Source organism: Pteropus alecto, unplaced genomic scaffold, assembly GCF_000325575.1.
Source record: "Pteropus alecto unplaced genomic scaffold, ASM32557v1 scaffold106, whole genome shotgun sequence".
In the NCBI taxonomy this organism is placed as follows: Eukaryota; Metazoa; Chordata; class Mammalia; order Chiroptera; family Pteropodidae; genus Pteropus; species Pteropus alecto.
In genome coordinates, this window is record NW_006442103.1 from 9,345,784 (window position 1) to 9,364,248 (window position 18,465).

General features: G+C 36.5%; 1 protein-coding gene across 1 annotated transcript in view; it reads right to left on the bottom strand.

The window, feature by feature from the left end:
• Nucleotides 1–1,662: 1,662 nt before the first annotated feature.
• The window catches only part of LOC102898711 (calcium-binding mitochondrial carrier protein SCaMC-1), a 44,282-nt gene continuing 27,479 nt past the window's right edge, over nucleotides 1,663–18,465 (bottom strand). The window contains exons 7-11 of the mRNA XM_025052291.1: nucleotides 13,652–13,804; nucleotides 7,299–7,406; nucleotides 5,008–5,175; nucleotides 3,019–3,169; nucleotides 1,663–1,835 (exon numbers count right to left, since the gene is read on the bottom strand). Of these exons, the coding sequence (XP_024908059.1) occupies nucleotides 1,663–1,835; nucleotides 3,019–3,169; nucleotides 5,008–5,175; nucleotides 7,299–7,406; nucleotides 13,652–13,804 (753 nt within the window). The remainder of the gene's footprint in view (nucleotides 1,836–3,018; nucleotides 3,170–5,007; nucleotides 5,176–7,298; nucleotides 7,407–13,651; nucleotides 13,805–18,465) is intronic.

Below are 18,465 nucleotides of genomic sequence, written 5' to 3' on the forward strand. Positions count from 1 at the left end.
GGTAGAAGAGACTTCAGTCAGGTTGGTTACGCAGTTCTTCCTTTGAGGCCTATTGTGACCAGCGAGCCCGTTACCACTGTCTCATCACACTCAGATTTAAATAATTTATGTAACTAGATAATAAATAATTCCAACAGAGAATAGGAGTCATTTTTTCATAAAAGTGAAAAGGGACATTTAGGAATTCAAAGGGCTGACTCAATCAACTCCTAGGTTGAATAAGAACTACTTCACCAAGTATGAAATAACAGATTTAATTTTTAAAATTCTTTCCCTCAAGTGTTTTTTAACCAGAAGATAAAAGAAAATGTGTCCGATGCTGATTTGTCCTTATAACAGCTAAAAATATCAAGGATAAAAGTGAACTAACAATGTTATATTTACAAATAAAAGTACCCAGAAAAGTAAGAAAATGTTATCCTGTTATCATTATTCCATCCACAATCTGACAGAAGGAATTAGGAAAACAACTTTCCATTTTGTGTTAAAGAAGAGAAACAGACTCTGATCATTTTGCCATGTCAATTTCGAATGCACTGATTTTTCTTTTAGTATATAAAAATTTTCAAGCTCATCTCTTAAAAAAAACCATTTAAATACAAAAAGGTTAACACAAACTACTACAACTGACCGAATGTTGTATAATGTTACTATGATATATTTAAACCCAATAAAAACTAATTTCAAGGGAGAGAACTGAGAAATATAAGTAGAATTCTGTGAATATTAAGGATATATCATTATTAAAGAACTCTACTAAAATGATTCTTTAACTTATAGATTTTGTAATAGATGAAGAGAAAACATTTTAACAATTATTTGATACTGCTTTTCTTTAAGGAAAAAATTAGTTTCTTTTTACAACCCAGGTGTTAGCTTATAATTAAGTGATTATAGTAATGACAGCAATTTGATATTTCACTTCTAAATTAATCCAAAATATCGTTTCATTTTTTCATAAGTAATAGAGCTGATGACCACTGCAGGGAGCACTTTTATGATGTTTGGAGTGAAACACCTGAAATTAACCAGAAGATAAAAGAAAATGTGTCCGATGCTGATTTGTCCTTATAACAGCTAAAAATATCAAGGATTAAAATGAACTAACAATGTTATATTTACAAATAAAAGTACCCAGAAAAGTAAGAAAATGTTATCCTGTTATCATTATTCCATCCACAATCTGACAGAAGGAATTAGGAAAACAACTTTCCATTTTGTGTTAAAGGAAGAGAAACAGACTCTGATCATTTGCCATGTCAATTTCGAATGCACTGATTTTTCTTTTAGTATATAAAAATTTTCAAGCTCATCTCTTAAAAAAAACCATTTAAATACAAAAAGGTTAACACAAACTACTACAACTGACCGAATGTTGTATAATGTTACTATGATATATTTAAACCCAATAAAAACTAATTTCAAGGGAGAGAACTGAGAAATATAAGTAGAATTCTGTGAATATTAAGGATATATCATTATTAAAGAACTCTACTAAAATGATTCTTTAACTTATAGATTTTGTAATAGATGAAGAGAAAACATTTTAACAATTATTTGATACTGCTTTTCTTTAAGGAAAAAATTAGTTTCTTTTTACAACCCAGGTGTTAGCTTATAATTAAGTGATTATAGTAATGACAGCAATTTGATATTTCACTTCTAAATTAATCCAAAATATCGTTTCATTTTTTCATAAGTAATAGAGCTGATGACCACTGCAGGGAGCACTTTTATGATGTTTGGAGTGAAACCCCTGAAAAATCCCTTTTTTCCTTCTTTGTTATATATATCTTGAATGAGATGAATCATGGTTGTTTCTTTTTGCTCCAGTGCTATAAATTGAAAAAAGAAATCAGTGTATAATTCAATATTTAATCTTTATACCTTAAGAAAGTCCAGTGATGAATGAGAATTAACAGAGGTCGAAATTACTTCAGAGTACACCTTTTTCCCTACTGAATAGTCCTGTGCCATCCAATAGGATAGTCACTAGACACATGTGGCTATTTAATATTAAATTAATTAAAATTAAAGAAAACTAAAAATTCAGATGCACTGGCAACATTTCAAGTGTCTGACAGCCATGTGTGACTAGCAGCTACCATACTGGACAGCACAGATGTAAAATCTTTCCCTGACTGCAGAAAGTTCTAATGGGCAATATTTGAAAGTCCTTAATAAGGAAACTCAAAGGAGCAGTGGGAATTGGGTATGACATAAATAGTTTGATAGAGGGATGGATGGGTGATGGGATGAACTGAGAGATTCCCCACCTGGACTGTAATATCAATTAAATCCAAAAATCTTCCCAAAAAGAAGGGAGGAAGGAATGTACAAGAATATCACTTACCACATGATCCCTTACATAGTTTACTCAGGAAGATAATAATAGGATTATGTGAAGTGTTTTTTTTTTTCCTTCTTGAAAAATGAAAAACGTATTTGCTTAAAATCTAAACTCCTAACATTTCACTTAAGAGGGACAAAACAGACACCCTCCCTTCCATCTCCTTGCTTAGTGGACTGGGATACAAAACAGTTGCTTTCAATTCCACAGATGTATTAAGTTCCTAACACAGAATTAACAACAATAGCAGAACTAGGGGAAAATTACATGCTCATAGTGAGTAACTGTTGATTCGATCTGAAGAAAGTAAAATCTTTTCTATTGTTCTGCTTGGCACTTTCTAATTGTAAACTCCTGAAAGAGATCATCGGTAACAAAGAGAAATGTGCAGAGTTCCAAACAGAACTTTGTAGAAGAAATAAAATCTAAAAGTCACAAAAGGCTCTACAATAAAAAAAAAAATTCAAGATTATACTTTAAAAATCAGAGTTAGCTTTTTACTTATCATTTCTACAGTTTTTTGGTTTGTAAAATCATTAATTTCTACTCATTTAAGTAACTTAGTTATTTTTAATTTTTTATCTCAGTTTTTATTATTACTTCATTAAAGTAATTCTTGTTAACTTTTTTAACTTACTGTTACTTCATTTAAAAAAAAAAAAACTCACCTTGAGCCTGCAGGCGTGTTCTGATAAGGCCCAGGGGGAAGCTAGCTAGCTGGCCACTAGTGTGGGCCAATGTACTACATCCCATCACAATTATTACCCCAGGGTCTACAGAGTTCCCTGAAAAATGTTCTAGCCAATAATTCTTCAAAAGCTGGAAGAGAAGAAAGTAGTAAATATTCTTTAACTACTATGCAAATCTAAGTAGAATAAAGTTCATTGCTCACTCAATTTCAATAAACATCGAATAGCTTCTCGATTCAAGAATTATACAGAGCATTTTCACAGATGTCATTTCTTTTAATTCCCACAGAAACCTGACAAGTCAATATTGATGTTTCTAGTCTTAAATTATATAAATGAGAAAAGTAATTCAGAGAGACTAAGTTATCAGGTCACGAAGCTGATAAGTGGGAGTCAAACTTGGTTGCTTGGTTTTAGCGACCGTTCTTTCCGAAATCCTTAGAAAGATTGTTCCTCCTGCTTGTACAGAGGTGGCCGTCCCTGCCGTCCCTGCTGTCTCATCAGGATCAGGGTGCACGGATGTTTTCAAACAAATGTATCCACACGCCTCAGTTTTCATTGTCCTATGTTTGTGTCTCTGTGTTTGTCTGTTTGGTTTTGCTTGATTGTTTTGCTTTGTAATGATATTCAAAGACCTAAGCAAAATTCTGGAGATTCTCAGAGGGATGAACAGAACACTGTAGAGAAGACTGCATAATCCACCTAGGTTACTAATAAAACCATATTTTCTCAATTTTAAAGAAAGATGCATCTTCCCAATTTCGCTTTTCCTTGAATGAAGGTAGCTAGAAGGAATTATGTTTAAAATAGTGAGATTGAAATATCATTGGGTGCTTTTAGAACTGTTCGTTTATTAAAGAATAAGACGTTAGCATTATATACCGGGGCAATTACTGTGAAATGTATAATCTGATGCTTTTGAAAAACTAAATTTCAAAATGTCTTTACTCAGTATGCATTTATTACCGTCATGCAACCAGAAAGAGAGAGATATGTAATGTCCCTCTGGTTTGAAAGCAAAAGATACTGAACTGTAGAAATTAAAGAATGGAGGGAGGCCGACCGTAAATGGGAGCAAGGAATTTATTTTAATAAGAGCACAGAAGCAAGAAAATAAAAAGGGGAAAAAGCACATGCTATAATATTCAATATTTTAAACTGCCACAAAAATGTGTAAGCATATTTTGTAAGTGCTAAATGAAATTGGCTATCTTTCTCATAATGGTGGTACCACGTGCCAAAACCATCACTGCTCCTGTGCGCAGGGAGCTGTCCTTCCTATGCCGAGAAGGAATTTAAGTTATACTAACCATATACTCTCACCTGGTTCTTATGACCAAATGGTATATGTTGTTAAGGAGGTCTACCTGAAACGAATGTGTGGTCATAAACACAAAACGCGTGGCTGAAAGGGGAGTAACCTGGAATCCCACCTGTTCGGCCTTATTCTATTAGGACATCTGCCCTAACTCCATGCCACCTCTCTCCTGGGACCCCCTCTCCTCAACTCTCATTTTTACAACTGTGCAATAATATCTCAGTTTTCTCCATTTTAACTGTGCATTGGATTCTTCCAGGGAGTTAAAAAAAAAAAAAAAATGACCTTAATTCCAGGCCTCTGCCCAGAACAATTAAATCAGAATATCTTGGAATGTAGTCCAAGAAGCTCATTTTTTAACAATATACATACGAGTAATTCTGATATGTACCCAGAGCTGAGAAACACTATTTTTGTCAGCATTTCAGTCCATAATTATAATTACAAAAACTAATTCACACGCACACAAAAATCATTAGGATATCAGACAATATAGAAACAAAAAGCCAAATAAAATCATTCGATTCACTTCTTGGTCAGAAACTATTTCATAAAAAAGTCATTTAGAACCAGTTTTTTAGAATAAAAACTAATATTGTACCAAATTTTCAAGTCTAACACAAAACATCATATTATGAGAATAAACTCACCTCATAAACAGCAAGATCTATGCCTGCGTAAGGTATAATGCTCAGCACGTTAGGAATATAACCTTTGAAAAAAGTCCTAACACCTTCTTGTTTCAGAAGCTTCTTGCTACAATCAATAATCCCTGAATACTGTCCAGTTTTACCTAGAGCCAATCTGGTCCTTATTACCTAAATGTGAAATAACGCGATAAAAATATATTGATCAGATTTACTCGACTCATCTAGCAATCCAGTAAATTGTATATTATACCTAATGTTGACTAATTACCATAGAAATCAAAAAACGCAATCTTAAACATAATTTTAACTTCCCATTAACTGACCCTTAATTATGAACAACTGACACAGTATAGAGCTTTTTAAAAATTATTTAAACGGGAGAATATAATCATTGTGTCTCTGACTGATATAACCACTCAAACTCCTTTAATGGACTGTAAGGCAACATATTCTGAAACAAATCACGAGATAACATTATTACTTCAAAATAAAGCAACTGTAGCCAATATCCAAGTTTAAAAAAAGTATCTGGTCATGTAAAAATGAAGACCCAATGTGGAAACAAATGCTATGTATGTTTAAATACACGCTCTGGGAACTTTTGTAACAGTGAGTCCTATAAACTATGATTTAATATGACTTGGGCTCATTTTGTGCTCATAAAATAGTAAAATCCCTGGGGCCGTGAGGGCCATATTAGGCTGCTGTGATCTATATTCCTATGCTCAACATAATCCTTCTGATAGAACCTTTCCTTTTCCTCTTAATTTTCATTAATTTAATTTAAAGGAGTTCTATAGAATATACATGGAGAAATGACTCTCCAAAACAGCCCAGATTTAAAAAAAAAAGTATAAACTTTGTCTGATTGGGAAAACTGTGTCTTGATGGAGCTGCCTCAAAGCGGTCAGTTGGAAGCCCTTGGTTTTATGACCTTCTCTGCAGGAGCCCACACTCTGGATAATCTCATCCTTAAAACTGCCCTCTCCAGGGCAATGCAGTCTCTTCTTACTCAAGTAATTATTTTCTGCTTGATCTCCTGGCATGTTTTCTTTCCTCTTACTCCCTAAATTAAGATCTTCTCAAAAGTCTTCTTAGCATTAAAAAAAAAAAAAAAAAAACTACTTTTTTTTTTTAAATAACTCCTGGCTTTAACTAACACATCTTTGCAGATGACGTATCAAGACTTGAAATTTCTCAAGTCTCAGTATCACATCTGCAGCTGCCTGCTGAAAATCATAACTCGGTTGTCCACTAACAATTTGATTTAAATATATATGCAAACCTGAGCTCATCATCTCTCAGAATCTGGCTCACTTCCTCCAGTCTCTACCTCTTTAGAGATGCAGAAGCCAGATAGAGTTTGCCTTCTTCCTTTTTCTTTCTCCTGCTTTCTGCTTCTCAAGTTGTCGGTTCTCAAGACAGCGCTAACATAAGTAAATGTCCCCTAGTCAATATCATATTTCAAGTCCTTATTACCACCTCCCTGAATGACGGCGATACCTTGTATCTAGTCATCTCACTTCTCTCATCTCTCCTGCTCTAAAAAAAACTTTACTAAGCTTATATTTCAGGCCCCAAGGTCTTTAATAGTTTCTTAATTTTTTTTAAGAAATTAATATTAAATATCGTGAGCTCCTTTCGAGAGCCTTTATGATCTAGCCCCAACCCATCATCTATGGTACTATCCAATCCAAACCAAAAACCTGCTCTTTTACCCCCATTCCTTTGCTCAAGTCGTTATTTCCACCTGAAATGCCCTTCCCCATCATCTCTGAATGTCCAAATTCTAAGCCAAACTCACACATTCTAGTCATACCTTTCATGAAAGCCTAACAGGAAATAATTTCTCCCCTCTGAATTTCCAGAGCACTTCATACTGATCTCTCTTCTAGAACTTATATTTTCTATGTCGGATCATCATTACCGATGTACGTTTTACCTCCCCTTCTATACTATTAAGCTCCATGACCAAAATGCCTATCTGACTCCTCTCTGGAAAAGTATCTAGTGGGTGTACAATACAAATTTGATTTGATTAATGAATAAGTCAACTGAACGATCAGTCAATGAAATTATTATCTTCTTGGTGCATCTAAAATACTACTTTTAGCCTAAGCAAAACAGAAATTGACTAAGGCCAACTGATACATGATATGAGATTTAAACCTTGTAGCTATAGAGCTGTTTATTGCATAAAAATCTCGATCTGTGATTCATTTATTTTTTTAACATGTTATAATTTGCCTTATAAGCATTACTTTAGTTAAAAATTTTATAATAATACATACCTCCATGGGGTAAATACAGCTCTGGGCAGTTACACCAGCCAATGAACCAGATATAAATCTCTCAATAATTCCTATTTTAACATCATCGAAACTAAGCCATTTCTTATACTGTATAAATAAAAGTATTGAAATGTATAATATTACTGAAATGAAGTATATATTGTTTCTAAGTTTATAACATAAATTAGTAGCATAAAATTATTTTTAAAAGTATTCCAGACACCTGATATTAGAATACCTGATTTTACTTTTATGCAATTAATTGTCTAAGATAATAAGTAAGATCCTTTTTCTTTTTTTTTTTCACCAGGATGAGTTAGCAACAGTAACTCACTTAAGCATATTTATGAATGGAGTAGTATTTTATAAAGGGCATGCTAATGACACAAAGGAGGTAGGAATTGTATCTTTTATCTCTTTTTAGCCCCACACCTTACACATGAAAGGTACTTAATATCATTTGGTCACTGGATAATCAGGAATAGTGACTTAACGTGAAAGGCTCTTTTTATTACAAGGAACAACAGTTAACTCCAGTTAGCTCAAGAAACGGAGGTTATTTCAATAACACTTGTAGAAATAAAGAAAACAGAAATATCAGCCCGAATGTCAGGCTTCACAGGAACTGAAAAGTCAGTCAATTTTCACGGAGATTGAAATGTGAAACTCGTCTAGAACCCAAGACAGCCTTAGAAAGCAGATTAGCTCGTCACCTCCTAGGCAAGATGTTTTCCTGTTTGTCTTTCTAGCGGTCGATATGATTCAGCTACTTTCTAGGAACTAACTCTCTGGTCCTCACTTGACTCCCCATCTGAAAGTGTGATCGGTTCAGTTAACTCAGCAAACACTGCGATCTGTTCCCGGTGCCCGTTATCTTATTCCCTTTGTGGCAGTGCCAGCTCGGCCCCAAACTGCATTTCCTTCTTCTCCCTTGCAGCTAGGCCGGGTGGCCAAGAGACTCATTTTGGCCAATGAGATATGAGGGGAACTCGGATATGCAAATTCTGAGACATCTCCTTCAAGACGCTTGCCCTGGACTCTTCTTTCCTCCCCCTGGGAAACAGCAAAGACGGGTGCCACCCTTGAAGCTATGTATTGAAGATGGCAGAGCCGTACTGTTAGCCCTGGACCACACGCCTCTATCTTATTTAAGCTCATGTATTTTGGTATCTCTTTTGTTACAACAGCGTAGAATAAACCCTAACGAGCCCAGAAATTGGTTACTAGATGTGGAGCGCTGTCATAACTCAAACGTAAAATATATGGCACTGGCTTTACTGTGAGGGAGGACACAGTTACTACACTCTAATGCTTTGCGGAAATGTTTGATGAAACTGTTTCTGGTGATAACTTGGAAGGCAGACCATGTTCTTTCTGAGGCTGAAGTCCTAAGGAAACTGACTGTAAAATCTCAGAATGTTGGTCAGTGATGCCTCTCCTTGCTTTAGCAAGATCTATGAAACATGAGCTTAGGCATCTCTCTGCTTTTCTGCCTCAGGGCCTTCTCCAAAGCCAGTTTGCAAGCAGAGATGGAAGAGAATAGAGCTCCGCTGAAGTAGTATTCTTTGCCTAGCAAGAAATATGGGACTTCCATTTTGGAAAAGCCACCTGCTTCTGTACCCCAATAGAAAGAAACAAGATTGTCCTGAAGAGCTTGCCTCACTGCAAAACTCAGATTAAGGGTGTTGGCGTATAATTTCAGCCTACTCGTTCAGTTGACATCAATATAGTCTGCTGTAAAAATGAGAGAGAGAGAATGACGAGTGTGGCAGCTGGAAAATAAAATATCAGAAAAGAAATTTTTAGGTGTGGCTACATCACATGATCTTGACTAGAAGCAAACAGACAACTATAAGAAGTTTGTGAAAGAATTTTATTGCTAGAAAACCTATACTCACAGCCTACGAAACTCTACTTCATTGATCTCTAACTCTCAGGCCCCCAAACCTCAACAGGCAGATAGCTGGCCATGGTAGACATTTCCAGAGCACTGTATCACACCTGTACAGTTCTGTGCGGGCTCACATGAACAGAATCCCATCTAAAGCAAAAGCCTCTCGTTTCTCTGCTTTTCTGCTTCAGGGCTTTCTCTGAAGCTGTGAGAGCCTGTCCAGCCCAGAAGTCTGGGGAAGTTAAAGTCTTAAGAGCAATCTTCATAAAATATGGGATAGAAATTGGTAGATAAATGCCACAGCTCCCTTCCTTTAGACAGACAATTCTGGGAACTTCTCTGTACACTTCTTAGACTTTCCAGCAGAATCAACCCTCTACCGCCTACAGCTGAAACCTCATTTATGTATCTTTACATTGACTTTTCTTCCTTCTGTGTCTCACTATTCCTGTCTCCTCACTCTTGCTTCTTCGCAAATAACCGGCACCCAGATTCTGCTCTGGGGGAATCAAAACTAAAACAGTTAGTGGCACTTCAAAAGTTCTCCAATGCACCAATTAAAAGACAGAGATTGTCAGAGTTAATAAAAAAAACAAGACCCAACTATATATTGTCTACGAGAAACCCACTTTAAATATAAAGATACATATAGATTGAATGTAAATGAATGGAAAAAGATATACCATGTTAACACTAATCAAAAAAAAAAAAAAAGCAGGAGTAGCTATACTAATTTCTGAGAGAGCAGACTTTGAAGCAAGGAAAGTCATCAGAGATAAAGAAGGGCATTTCATAATGATAAAGGGGTCAATCCTCCAAGAAGACAACAATCTTTCATGTGCATGTACCTTAGAACAGAGCATTAAACTATGTGAAGCAAAAACGGGTAGAACTGCAAAGAGAAATGGATGGATCCACCATCACAGCTGGAGACTTTAGTATCCCCTATTAGAAAAAGACAGATCCGGCAGGCAGAATGTTGGTAAGGACAAAGCTGAACTCAACAACACCATCGATCGATCAACTGGATATAACTGACAGCACAGACTGCTTCATCCGACGACAGCAGAACACACATTCTTCACAAGCTCGCGTGGAACATTCACCAAGATGGACCACATTCTAGGCCATAAGACACACCTTAACAAATTTTAAAGAACAGAAATCATACCATGTCTGCTCTCCGACCCTAGTGAAATTAAACCAAAAATCAATAACAGAAAGGGAGTTGGAAAATACCAAAATATTGGGAAATTAAACAACACACTTCTAAATAACACATAGGACAAAGAAGAAACCTCATGAGAAACTTAAAAATATTTTGAACTAAATGAAAACACAATTCATCAAAATTAGTGGGGAGCAGTACTTAGAGGGAAATTTACAGCATTGAATGCATATGTTAGAAAAGAAGAAAGGTCTATTAATCAGCAATCTAAATTTCTACCTTAGGAAACTAGAAAAAAAGACTTAATTAAATCCAAAATAAGTGGAAGAGAAATAATAAGAATTAAAGTGGAAATCAAAGAAACTGAAAAGAGAAAATCAATAGAGAAAATCAATAAAATCAAATGCTGGTTCTTTAAAAAGTAGTTCGAGAAAATCCTGCTGTTGTTACTAGAACAGGACCGGTCACTGGGCAACAAAGACACCATCGCTAGTGGTAAATGGGATGCTGATAACCCATGGTACGCTGTGGTTACTATGATTCTTAGTCGTGGTGGCCTGGGGTGAGGAACTGATAGTAAGGAAAACATTACATTATGCAGTTGCTCTAATACTTGAGCAAAAATGGAGTCATTTATAAGGACTGTGGACTTAGCTGGCTCTTACTCTCTGCCTTCGAAACTTTGAAGAAAGAGAATGTCAAGGTTAGGTCATCCAATTATCACCTTAAAGCAAATTATGAACACTATAAGGCCTTCATGCAAGCATTTAAAGAGACCCTCATTTCCTGCAGTTGGAAAATAGACTGCTGAAAATCAGGCCCAGGATATAAATGTAAAGGTAACAGAGTTACAAGGAAACTGAACGCACAGCTTCAGAAGGTCTCCTATGCTGAAGTGCAGACCCTCATTGGGAAGGAGTGAGACCCTGACACCTGGAATGGGGACATTCGGGTGTATGTGCCTGAGAAACCCAAACTCCCAAATCTTCCGGCACCCTCCAGTTTGGCAAAAAGTAGTCCCCTTCCCACAGGCAGAGCGGCCTCTCCTTGGTCAGAGGTCACGTAAAAGCCTCAAAGAGGTGGAAGCCCAACAGGATGATATTTTTCCTCCTCATTATCTGCACACACCTCTTATTGCCTCCCAACCAATAATTTTTACAGGGTCAGGCCTCAGATAGCCCAATGAAGAAATGCAGTCCATGTTCTAGGAATAAACAGCATTCTGACCGAAGAGTCAGAATGGACTGAAATGGACTGGTAGGAACCAGTGGATCATGCGCGGGAATGGAGCATAAGAGTGTTGAACAGTGGGGCTATATGGGGTGGAATATAATGCTGGATAGAGGAGACATTGTTGACACATGACATGGGACACCTGAAACCTGTCCTAATATGCTGCTGGGATGGCAGACGGCAAATGAGCTGGAGGTGCCAAAGTCTTGACAGAGTGTTGAGGAAGGGACCAGGAGATTCTGGAAGGTGGAAATGTTAGAACAAATTTTATCACAAGACTGGAGAACCTATCAGCTGTTTCTATGGTAAGAGTCCTTGTTGAAAGACCCAGTGATGGCTGTTCTCAGAGTTGACAGCAGGGGACGTTGCCGTGGAACTAGGTTCACCAGTAGCAATGGAGATGGAAAATTTCAGAATAGCAGAGGCCGAGTGGTGGCACTGAATCATCAGATGCGAGATGAATACAATGATCTTACGAGACAAGTCCAGAGTTACAACCAGGATACCCTGACCCACCCAAAATAAGTTGATGGCTAATTACCCATGGATTTCCTAGAGGCAAGATCATGGGTTATCATCCAGCAGTGAGTGCATAAATATAGAGTAAGGTATTGTCGAACTTATATAATGAGATCACAAGAATTTCACCTGGATCCTTTGCTGCCAGAAAGTGAATCTATCTATTCACCTTCCCACTCTCCTGGAATACTATCTCATACCTTCACCTCTTTCCTCACACCTCCAACACGTCCTTGCTTCTCATTTCAATAAAGAAATCAAAGTACTAGGAAGAAAGCTTCCACAACCCTGCCTGCATCTGCGCCCACTTCGTAGCGCTTCTCCTATAACTATGGATGAAGTGTCCAGCCAAGGCCAAATCCTTCCATGAGCACTAGTTCCCATCAGCTCTCGCCCACTCAAAGACTCAAGGAGAATCTCTTTGCAGTCAGTAATGTTCCTTCCAGTCATCAATGGTCCTCCCTCTACTGGATCATTCCCCTAAACACACAAGCATGTTGTTGCTTTTTCCAGTTTTAGAAAATTCTCTCTTGATCCAACCTTCCCCTCCAGTTACCACTCCATTTCCCTCTCTTCTTCGTAGCAAAACTCCTTGAAAAAGCTGTTGGTTCTTATTATCTCTAATTTCTACCCTCTATTTTCTCCATAGCAATTACTACCATCTGATCTGCCATATATTTACTTATTTGATTATTGTCTCCTCCAACCTAGACGCTAATATGAATTCCACAAAGGCAGGTATGCTCTTTTCTTTTTTCTGATTTGTTTGTTGCTATATCTCTGGCACCTAGAATGAGGTCCAGAATACATTAGGACCTCAAGAAATATTTGCTCATCAAAGAAATATTTGTTGAATAAGTAAGCAAATCCTCATTTAAGAGATGTATGTTTTTAACGTGCTTTACAACTAAGTCTAGTGTTCTATTCATCCATCTACTTGCTTTTCAACTGCTTAAGAAAGGATATTATTAATCTTCTACATTTTCTTAAATTTTTGAGGTCTATGACCTTATAAACCAAGGTTGTACAAAACAAACAATTGAATACCATATGCTATAAAAATGTTTTAAAAAATAATTACTACAAGATTTACAGTGAAAATGAAAAACTTGAGACACACACAGAGCACTCTTGGACTCTTATGTGATGCTAATGACTTATACTTTTCAAAAAGAAATACAGCTTATCTCAAAGTGAATTATTTAAGCCAAACTCAAATCCTAAATCAGATTAACAAGTTTTAAATAAAACATTCTAATTGCTCAAAAGAAAACCAATATCGAAATGCTTGGGTTTCTTTCACTGTAAAATTGAAATAAAAAGAATTACTAATAAACATCAGTGATGATAATATAATCCATGGAACATCTCTTATAAACAAAACCAATATGAAATCAGAAAAATAAATGAGAATAAACAAAGTCACTTATATTTAAATTGACATCTATCGCACTCCAGTTTTCTCTCATGAAGTCCTAAATTTTTAAATTAAATTTAAAATCTGATTTTTGTTATAAAATTCCACAGACAATAGCACCTTACCTGTTCATAAGCCCACATCCTGATGGCTGCCTCAGGTGCAATTTTAAAAACATTCACACCATTTCCTCGCCAAAAAGAACGAATTCCTCCTTCTTTTACCATGTGCTCAAATCCACCAATTAAACCCATTCTTCCTGACTTTAACGTAGGAACCTAAAAATAAAAAAGCAAACTCATTGTTTTAAATTTATTTTGCTGGGAATATGGCATTGATATTATTGCTAATAAAATAATGATATAGATATTTATAAATTTATTATCTTTAACATCATTTTCATTTTCCTTTAGAAACATACAAAACTGAAATGTTAATTTTTTGTTGTACCCAAATACAGACTTCAACTAATCTCATACAACAAAGAAAAAAAGAATAACTTGAAGAAAACACGAATAATGTAATAACCAGAGAATTTTTACATATATAAGATGTGTTGTTACTGCTAAAATATTTCAAGATTGTTAAAGAGAGCACTGAAATATGCACTGAAAATAGAATGGATGAAAATACATCAAACTTTCAATAGTGGATTCTTATGGATAGTGAGGTGGTACGGGTTGAATTGTGTACCCCTAATTTCATATGTTGAAGTCCTAATCCCCATTACCTCAGAATGTATCTCATTTTGAGGCAGGGTCTTTACAGAGTAAATTAAGTCATTAAAATGGGCCCTAACATCTAATATGACCAGTGTCCTTATAAAAAAAAGGCGGCGGGGGATTTGGACACAGAAAAACACACAGAGGGAAGACCATGTAAAGAGACATAGAGAGAAGATGGCCATCTATGAGTCAAGGAGAGAGGCCTGAAACAGATCTCTCCCCCCGGCCAACACCTCGATCTCAGACTTCTAGCCCCCAGAACTGTGAGACAACAGATTTCTGTTGTTTGAGCCAGTCAGTTTGTGATATTTTGTTACAGCATCCTTAGCAAACTAATACACAAGGATTACATGTCATTTTAATGTTTTCCTTTACACTTTACTGTATTTTTCACATTTTCTAATATTTAATTAAAAAATTATTTTTAAGAAAGTGAAAATTAAAACATTAACAAAATACCTCCTATTTATAATATAAGAGAATAATAATGGGAGAGCAAGGTGAAGTGGGCATTCTCATCTCCTATGAGTAGAAAAAGTCTAGAAAACAATTTAACAATACATACACACAGCCTTAAAAATGTTCATATCACTACTTAAACTTCTAGGAATCATTTCTAAAGAAGTAATCTTAGATATAAAAAAGATTCATAAACCATGGTGTTCATCATTATGAACTACTATGAATAATCATTTAAAAATAGCTTTAAAAGAGTTTTAAAAACCACCTACATGTCCAAGAATAAGGAAAATGTGATAAAATAAATAAATTATGACACATCCACTTGAAATGCTACATAGTAATTAAAAACTTTATTTGAAGAATTTACAAATACTTGAAATATTTGAAGAATATTTGAGGTAACAGGAAAACATGCTCATGTTATACTATTAATCATAAAAACAATAAATAGAATATAAATTATTCATACAGTAAGCACTGCTATGTAAAAAAATATATATAAACAAGAACAAGAAGACAATACCCTAAAGTGTTAATAAATGATCATTTTAGGAGATAATAAGATAGATAACTTTTCTACTTTCTACTTTTCTATTTACCAATTATTTCTTTGTTAGGCATATATTTGTTTTATTTAGAAAATGTAATTTTAAAAAGACCAAACAAGGAATTATACAAAGTTTAATGTGGATTTGATAAAATAGTAATGGTGCTATTTATTTATCTTATTTTTCTACAAAAAAAAAATAATAAGATAGCTTTCATTTTTTTTGTGTATTGATTATGTGCCAGGCATTATGCTAAGCACTTTATCAAAAGTAAAGTAGCAAAGCCAGAATTCAAACCCAGGACCCTTTGACTATAAAGAGACTTCTTCTTAAACTACAGTAAATGGCTCTACCACTTAACACATGTCCTTCTCTAGTTCACAGTATTCTTTTCCAGTTGTGTGAAGCTCACAAAGTAACAACTCCACCAAGAAAGAGGACAAGTTCTAATGAACCCGTTTCACCGTCAAATATACGTATGAATGAAAGCCATGGCATAGGAAGGGCAGAGTCTCTCCTTCCTCTTGCTTCTCATTATATTATTCTTCTCTTCCATTTCTTACCCATTTTTATCTATCATATTCCTTCTTCTTTTTCTTTCTAGCTCTTCTTTTCTATTTGCCTTTTCGATCTTCCTATCTCCCTATCTTTCTATCCTCTCCCTATTCCTCTATATCCAGCTACCTTATTTCTTTCTCTTTTTTCACTCTTTTTGGAAAAACCCTCTGTTTGCTCCACACTTTTTCACTCTCCCTAACCCACTGACTATTTCCATCCCCTGGGAGAATTGATCACGTCTACTCTGTATCCCTACAATACCCATATAGACTTGTCTATCTTGGTCATAGCAAGCACTCATAAGCGACAATTATTATTTTCAATATCATCGTCATCACACAGATATATTGTTTTTATCTCTACAAGGTTCTGGAGTATAAGAAATATGCTTTCTCATCCAGCACCTTGTACATGATGGGCACACAATAAATATATCTTCTTTCTTTAGTTTTTGTCTGGGTCCCTTTCCCATCTTTCTCATCTCCTTATATGTCTTCACCTCTGTGTAGCTCTGTACTGTGTCTGTATATTTTTCCTTTACAGTTCATATTTTAATTTTCTGACAGGCCCAGTCACCAAGGAAGCTAGGTTTTCTATTTCTACCTGCAAAAGAGGTCTTTCAATTCCTGCTCTTTCATAACAGCTAATTGAGTTTAGTCACCAACTAAATAGAACATAGGTTAGATATGTAATCAAACATGCAGAAGAATGGGGGGTTATTTGTTTTATTATCTTATGCCATTCGAAGTGTGTTCTCTACACTTGTCTCATTGAATTAAAAGCTCTTTATTTCCATTGAATGCATTAGCCAAGGTATCACCATATATTTATGTGAGAAATATTAGGTGGTAGGGAAATATTTACTCCTTCTTGATGTTCCCTGGTACTATCTGAATCCTCTGTCTGGACATGTAGCACTTACGTCGCATTTTATTATTAATTGCTTCATTATCTATTTTTCCAAGAAGAAATGAAGAAAGAAAGTACAAATCTGTTCATAGTTGCTTTGTGGATGCCAATGAGTGTTCACAACTTGATATTGTTGAAAAAAAAAAGGTTGGGGAGATATGCCTGGACTAACTGATATTACTGTTTTAGGTCCTCATTGCCTGGGACCTAAAAGCTAGAAGAATCTGCAAACTTTATAATCACTCTAAAGATGACAATGTCCACCAGTATGTTGTCAGAAAGTCCCTGAACAAAGAAGGTACAAAACCAAGAACCTAAGATTCAGCATCTTGTTTTCCATTTGTGCCACAACACAAACATCAACTATTGCTCTGAAAAAAACCCCAGCATATTAAGAAAATTAATAAAGAGGCTGTAAAATATGCTAAACTTTTGGCCAAGAGAATAAAGGAAAACAAATAAAACAACAGGAACAAATTGCCAAGAGATGGAGGCTGTCCCCTTTGAGAGCTCCTATCTCTAAATCTGAGTCAGTCAAAAATAAGATTGTCTAAAAACAATGATCGAGATGGTGGAGTAGGTAAATATTGTGCTCACCTCCTCCAACACAACCTCAACATTATGACTAACCTAGAGAACAACAATGAGAATCGCCTGAAGTCCTACAGCTAAGGACATACAGAAGAAGCCATCTGGAGACTGGTAGGAAGGGCGGAGACACAGAAATAGTTGGTTCAACACCCATGTGTGACAGTTAAAAATCAAGAGGAATATCTTGGCTGTGGATGTCCCCTCTAAGGAGTGAGGGGTCCCAGTCCCACAAAAGGCTCCCCAGCCCAGGGTTCCAATGCTGAGGAGAGAAGTTCCCATAACTTCTGACTGTGAAAACCAGCAGAGACTGTGGCTGAGTGAGACAGAGGGCAGCTGGAGTACCAGGCACTCCTCTAAAAGGGCTGATGCATGGAATTACTGAGATACTCACTATGAGCTCCAGCGCTGCGGCAGCTGCTCATAGAAATATGGGGAGGAACTGAATTGTCTGGCTTCAGAGCAAGGGCTAGAGGGGCAGCTTTCTCTCAGATGGAAGCTATTGTTCCTTTGTTGAGCTCTCCCCCAACCTGGCCTGCATGCACAGGTGGGCACCATATCTGAGTCTCCATCAACCTGGCTAACACTGGTTGCCCTGCCCAGATGATTCCCTGAAACTATGCTCCACCCAACCAGTGGGCCCACCCAAACCGCTTCCAGTGGCTTTTCCATACAGATGGCCTGTCTTGGCTCATGCTGCAGACTTTCCTAAAATCTCTCAAAGTTCACAAAACCCATACAAGCAGTAGCTAGCGTTGGTGTGCCCTGTACCTCTCGCTAAACAGCCACAAGCCTGGCATTAATGGCATCCAGCCTCAGTTCTCAGCTTAGACCAGCCTCAGTTCTCAGCTTAGACTCTCCCAAGCACCTCCAAGTCCAGCACAAGTGAAACTCAACCAGTTCATTTTGTAGCACATAACAAGTGGCACTGGGAAGGTCACAGGCAGTGGCTGAATTTGGCCTTAACCAAAGCCCCTCCCAAGAGGCCCCAAATCAACACACTCGCTGACCAGCTTCAGACTACATCAGAGTACCAACCAAGCACCTCCACAAATGACAAACCCAAAGGGCAGACTCAGCAGGCGCCAGAGCCCAACTAAAGCTAATGCTGCTCCATAGGGTCAGCCCCTGCACAACATGTATTTGTGA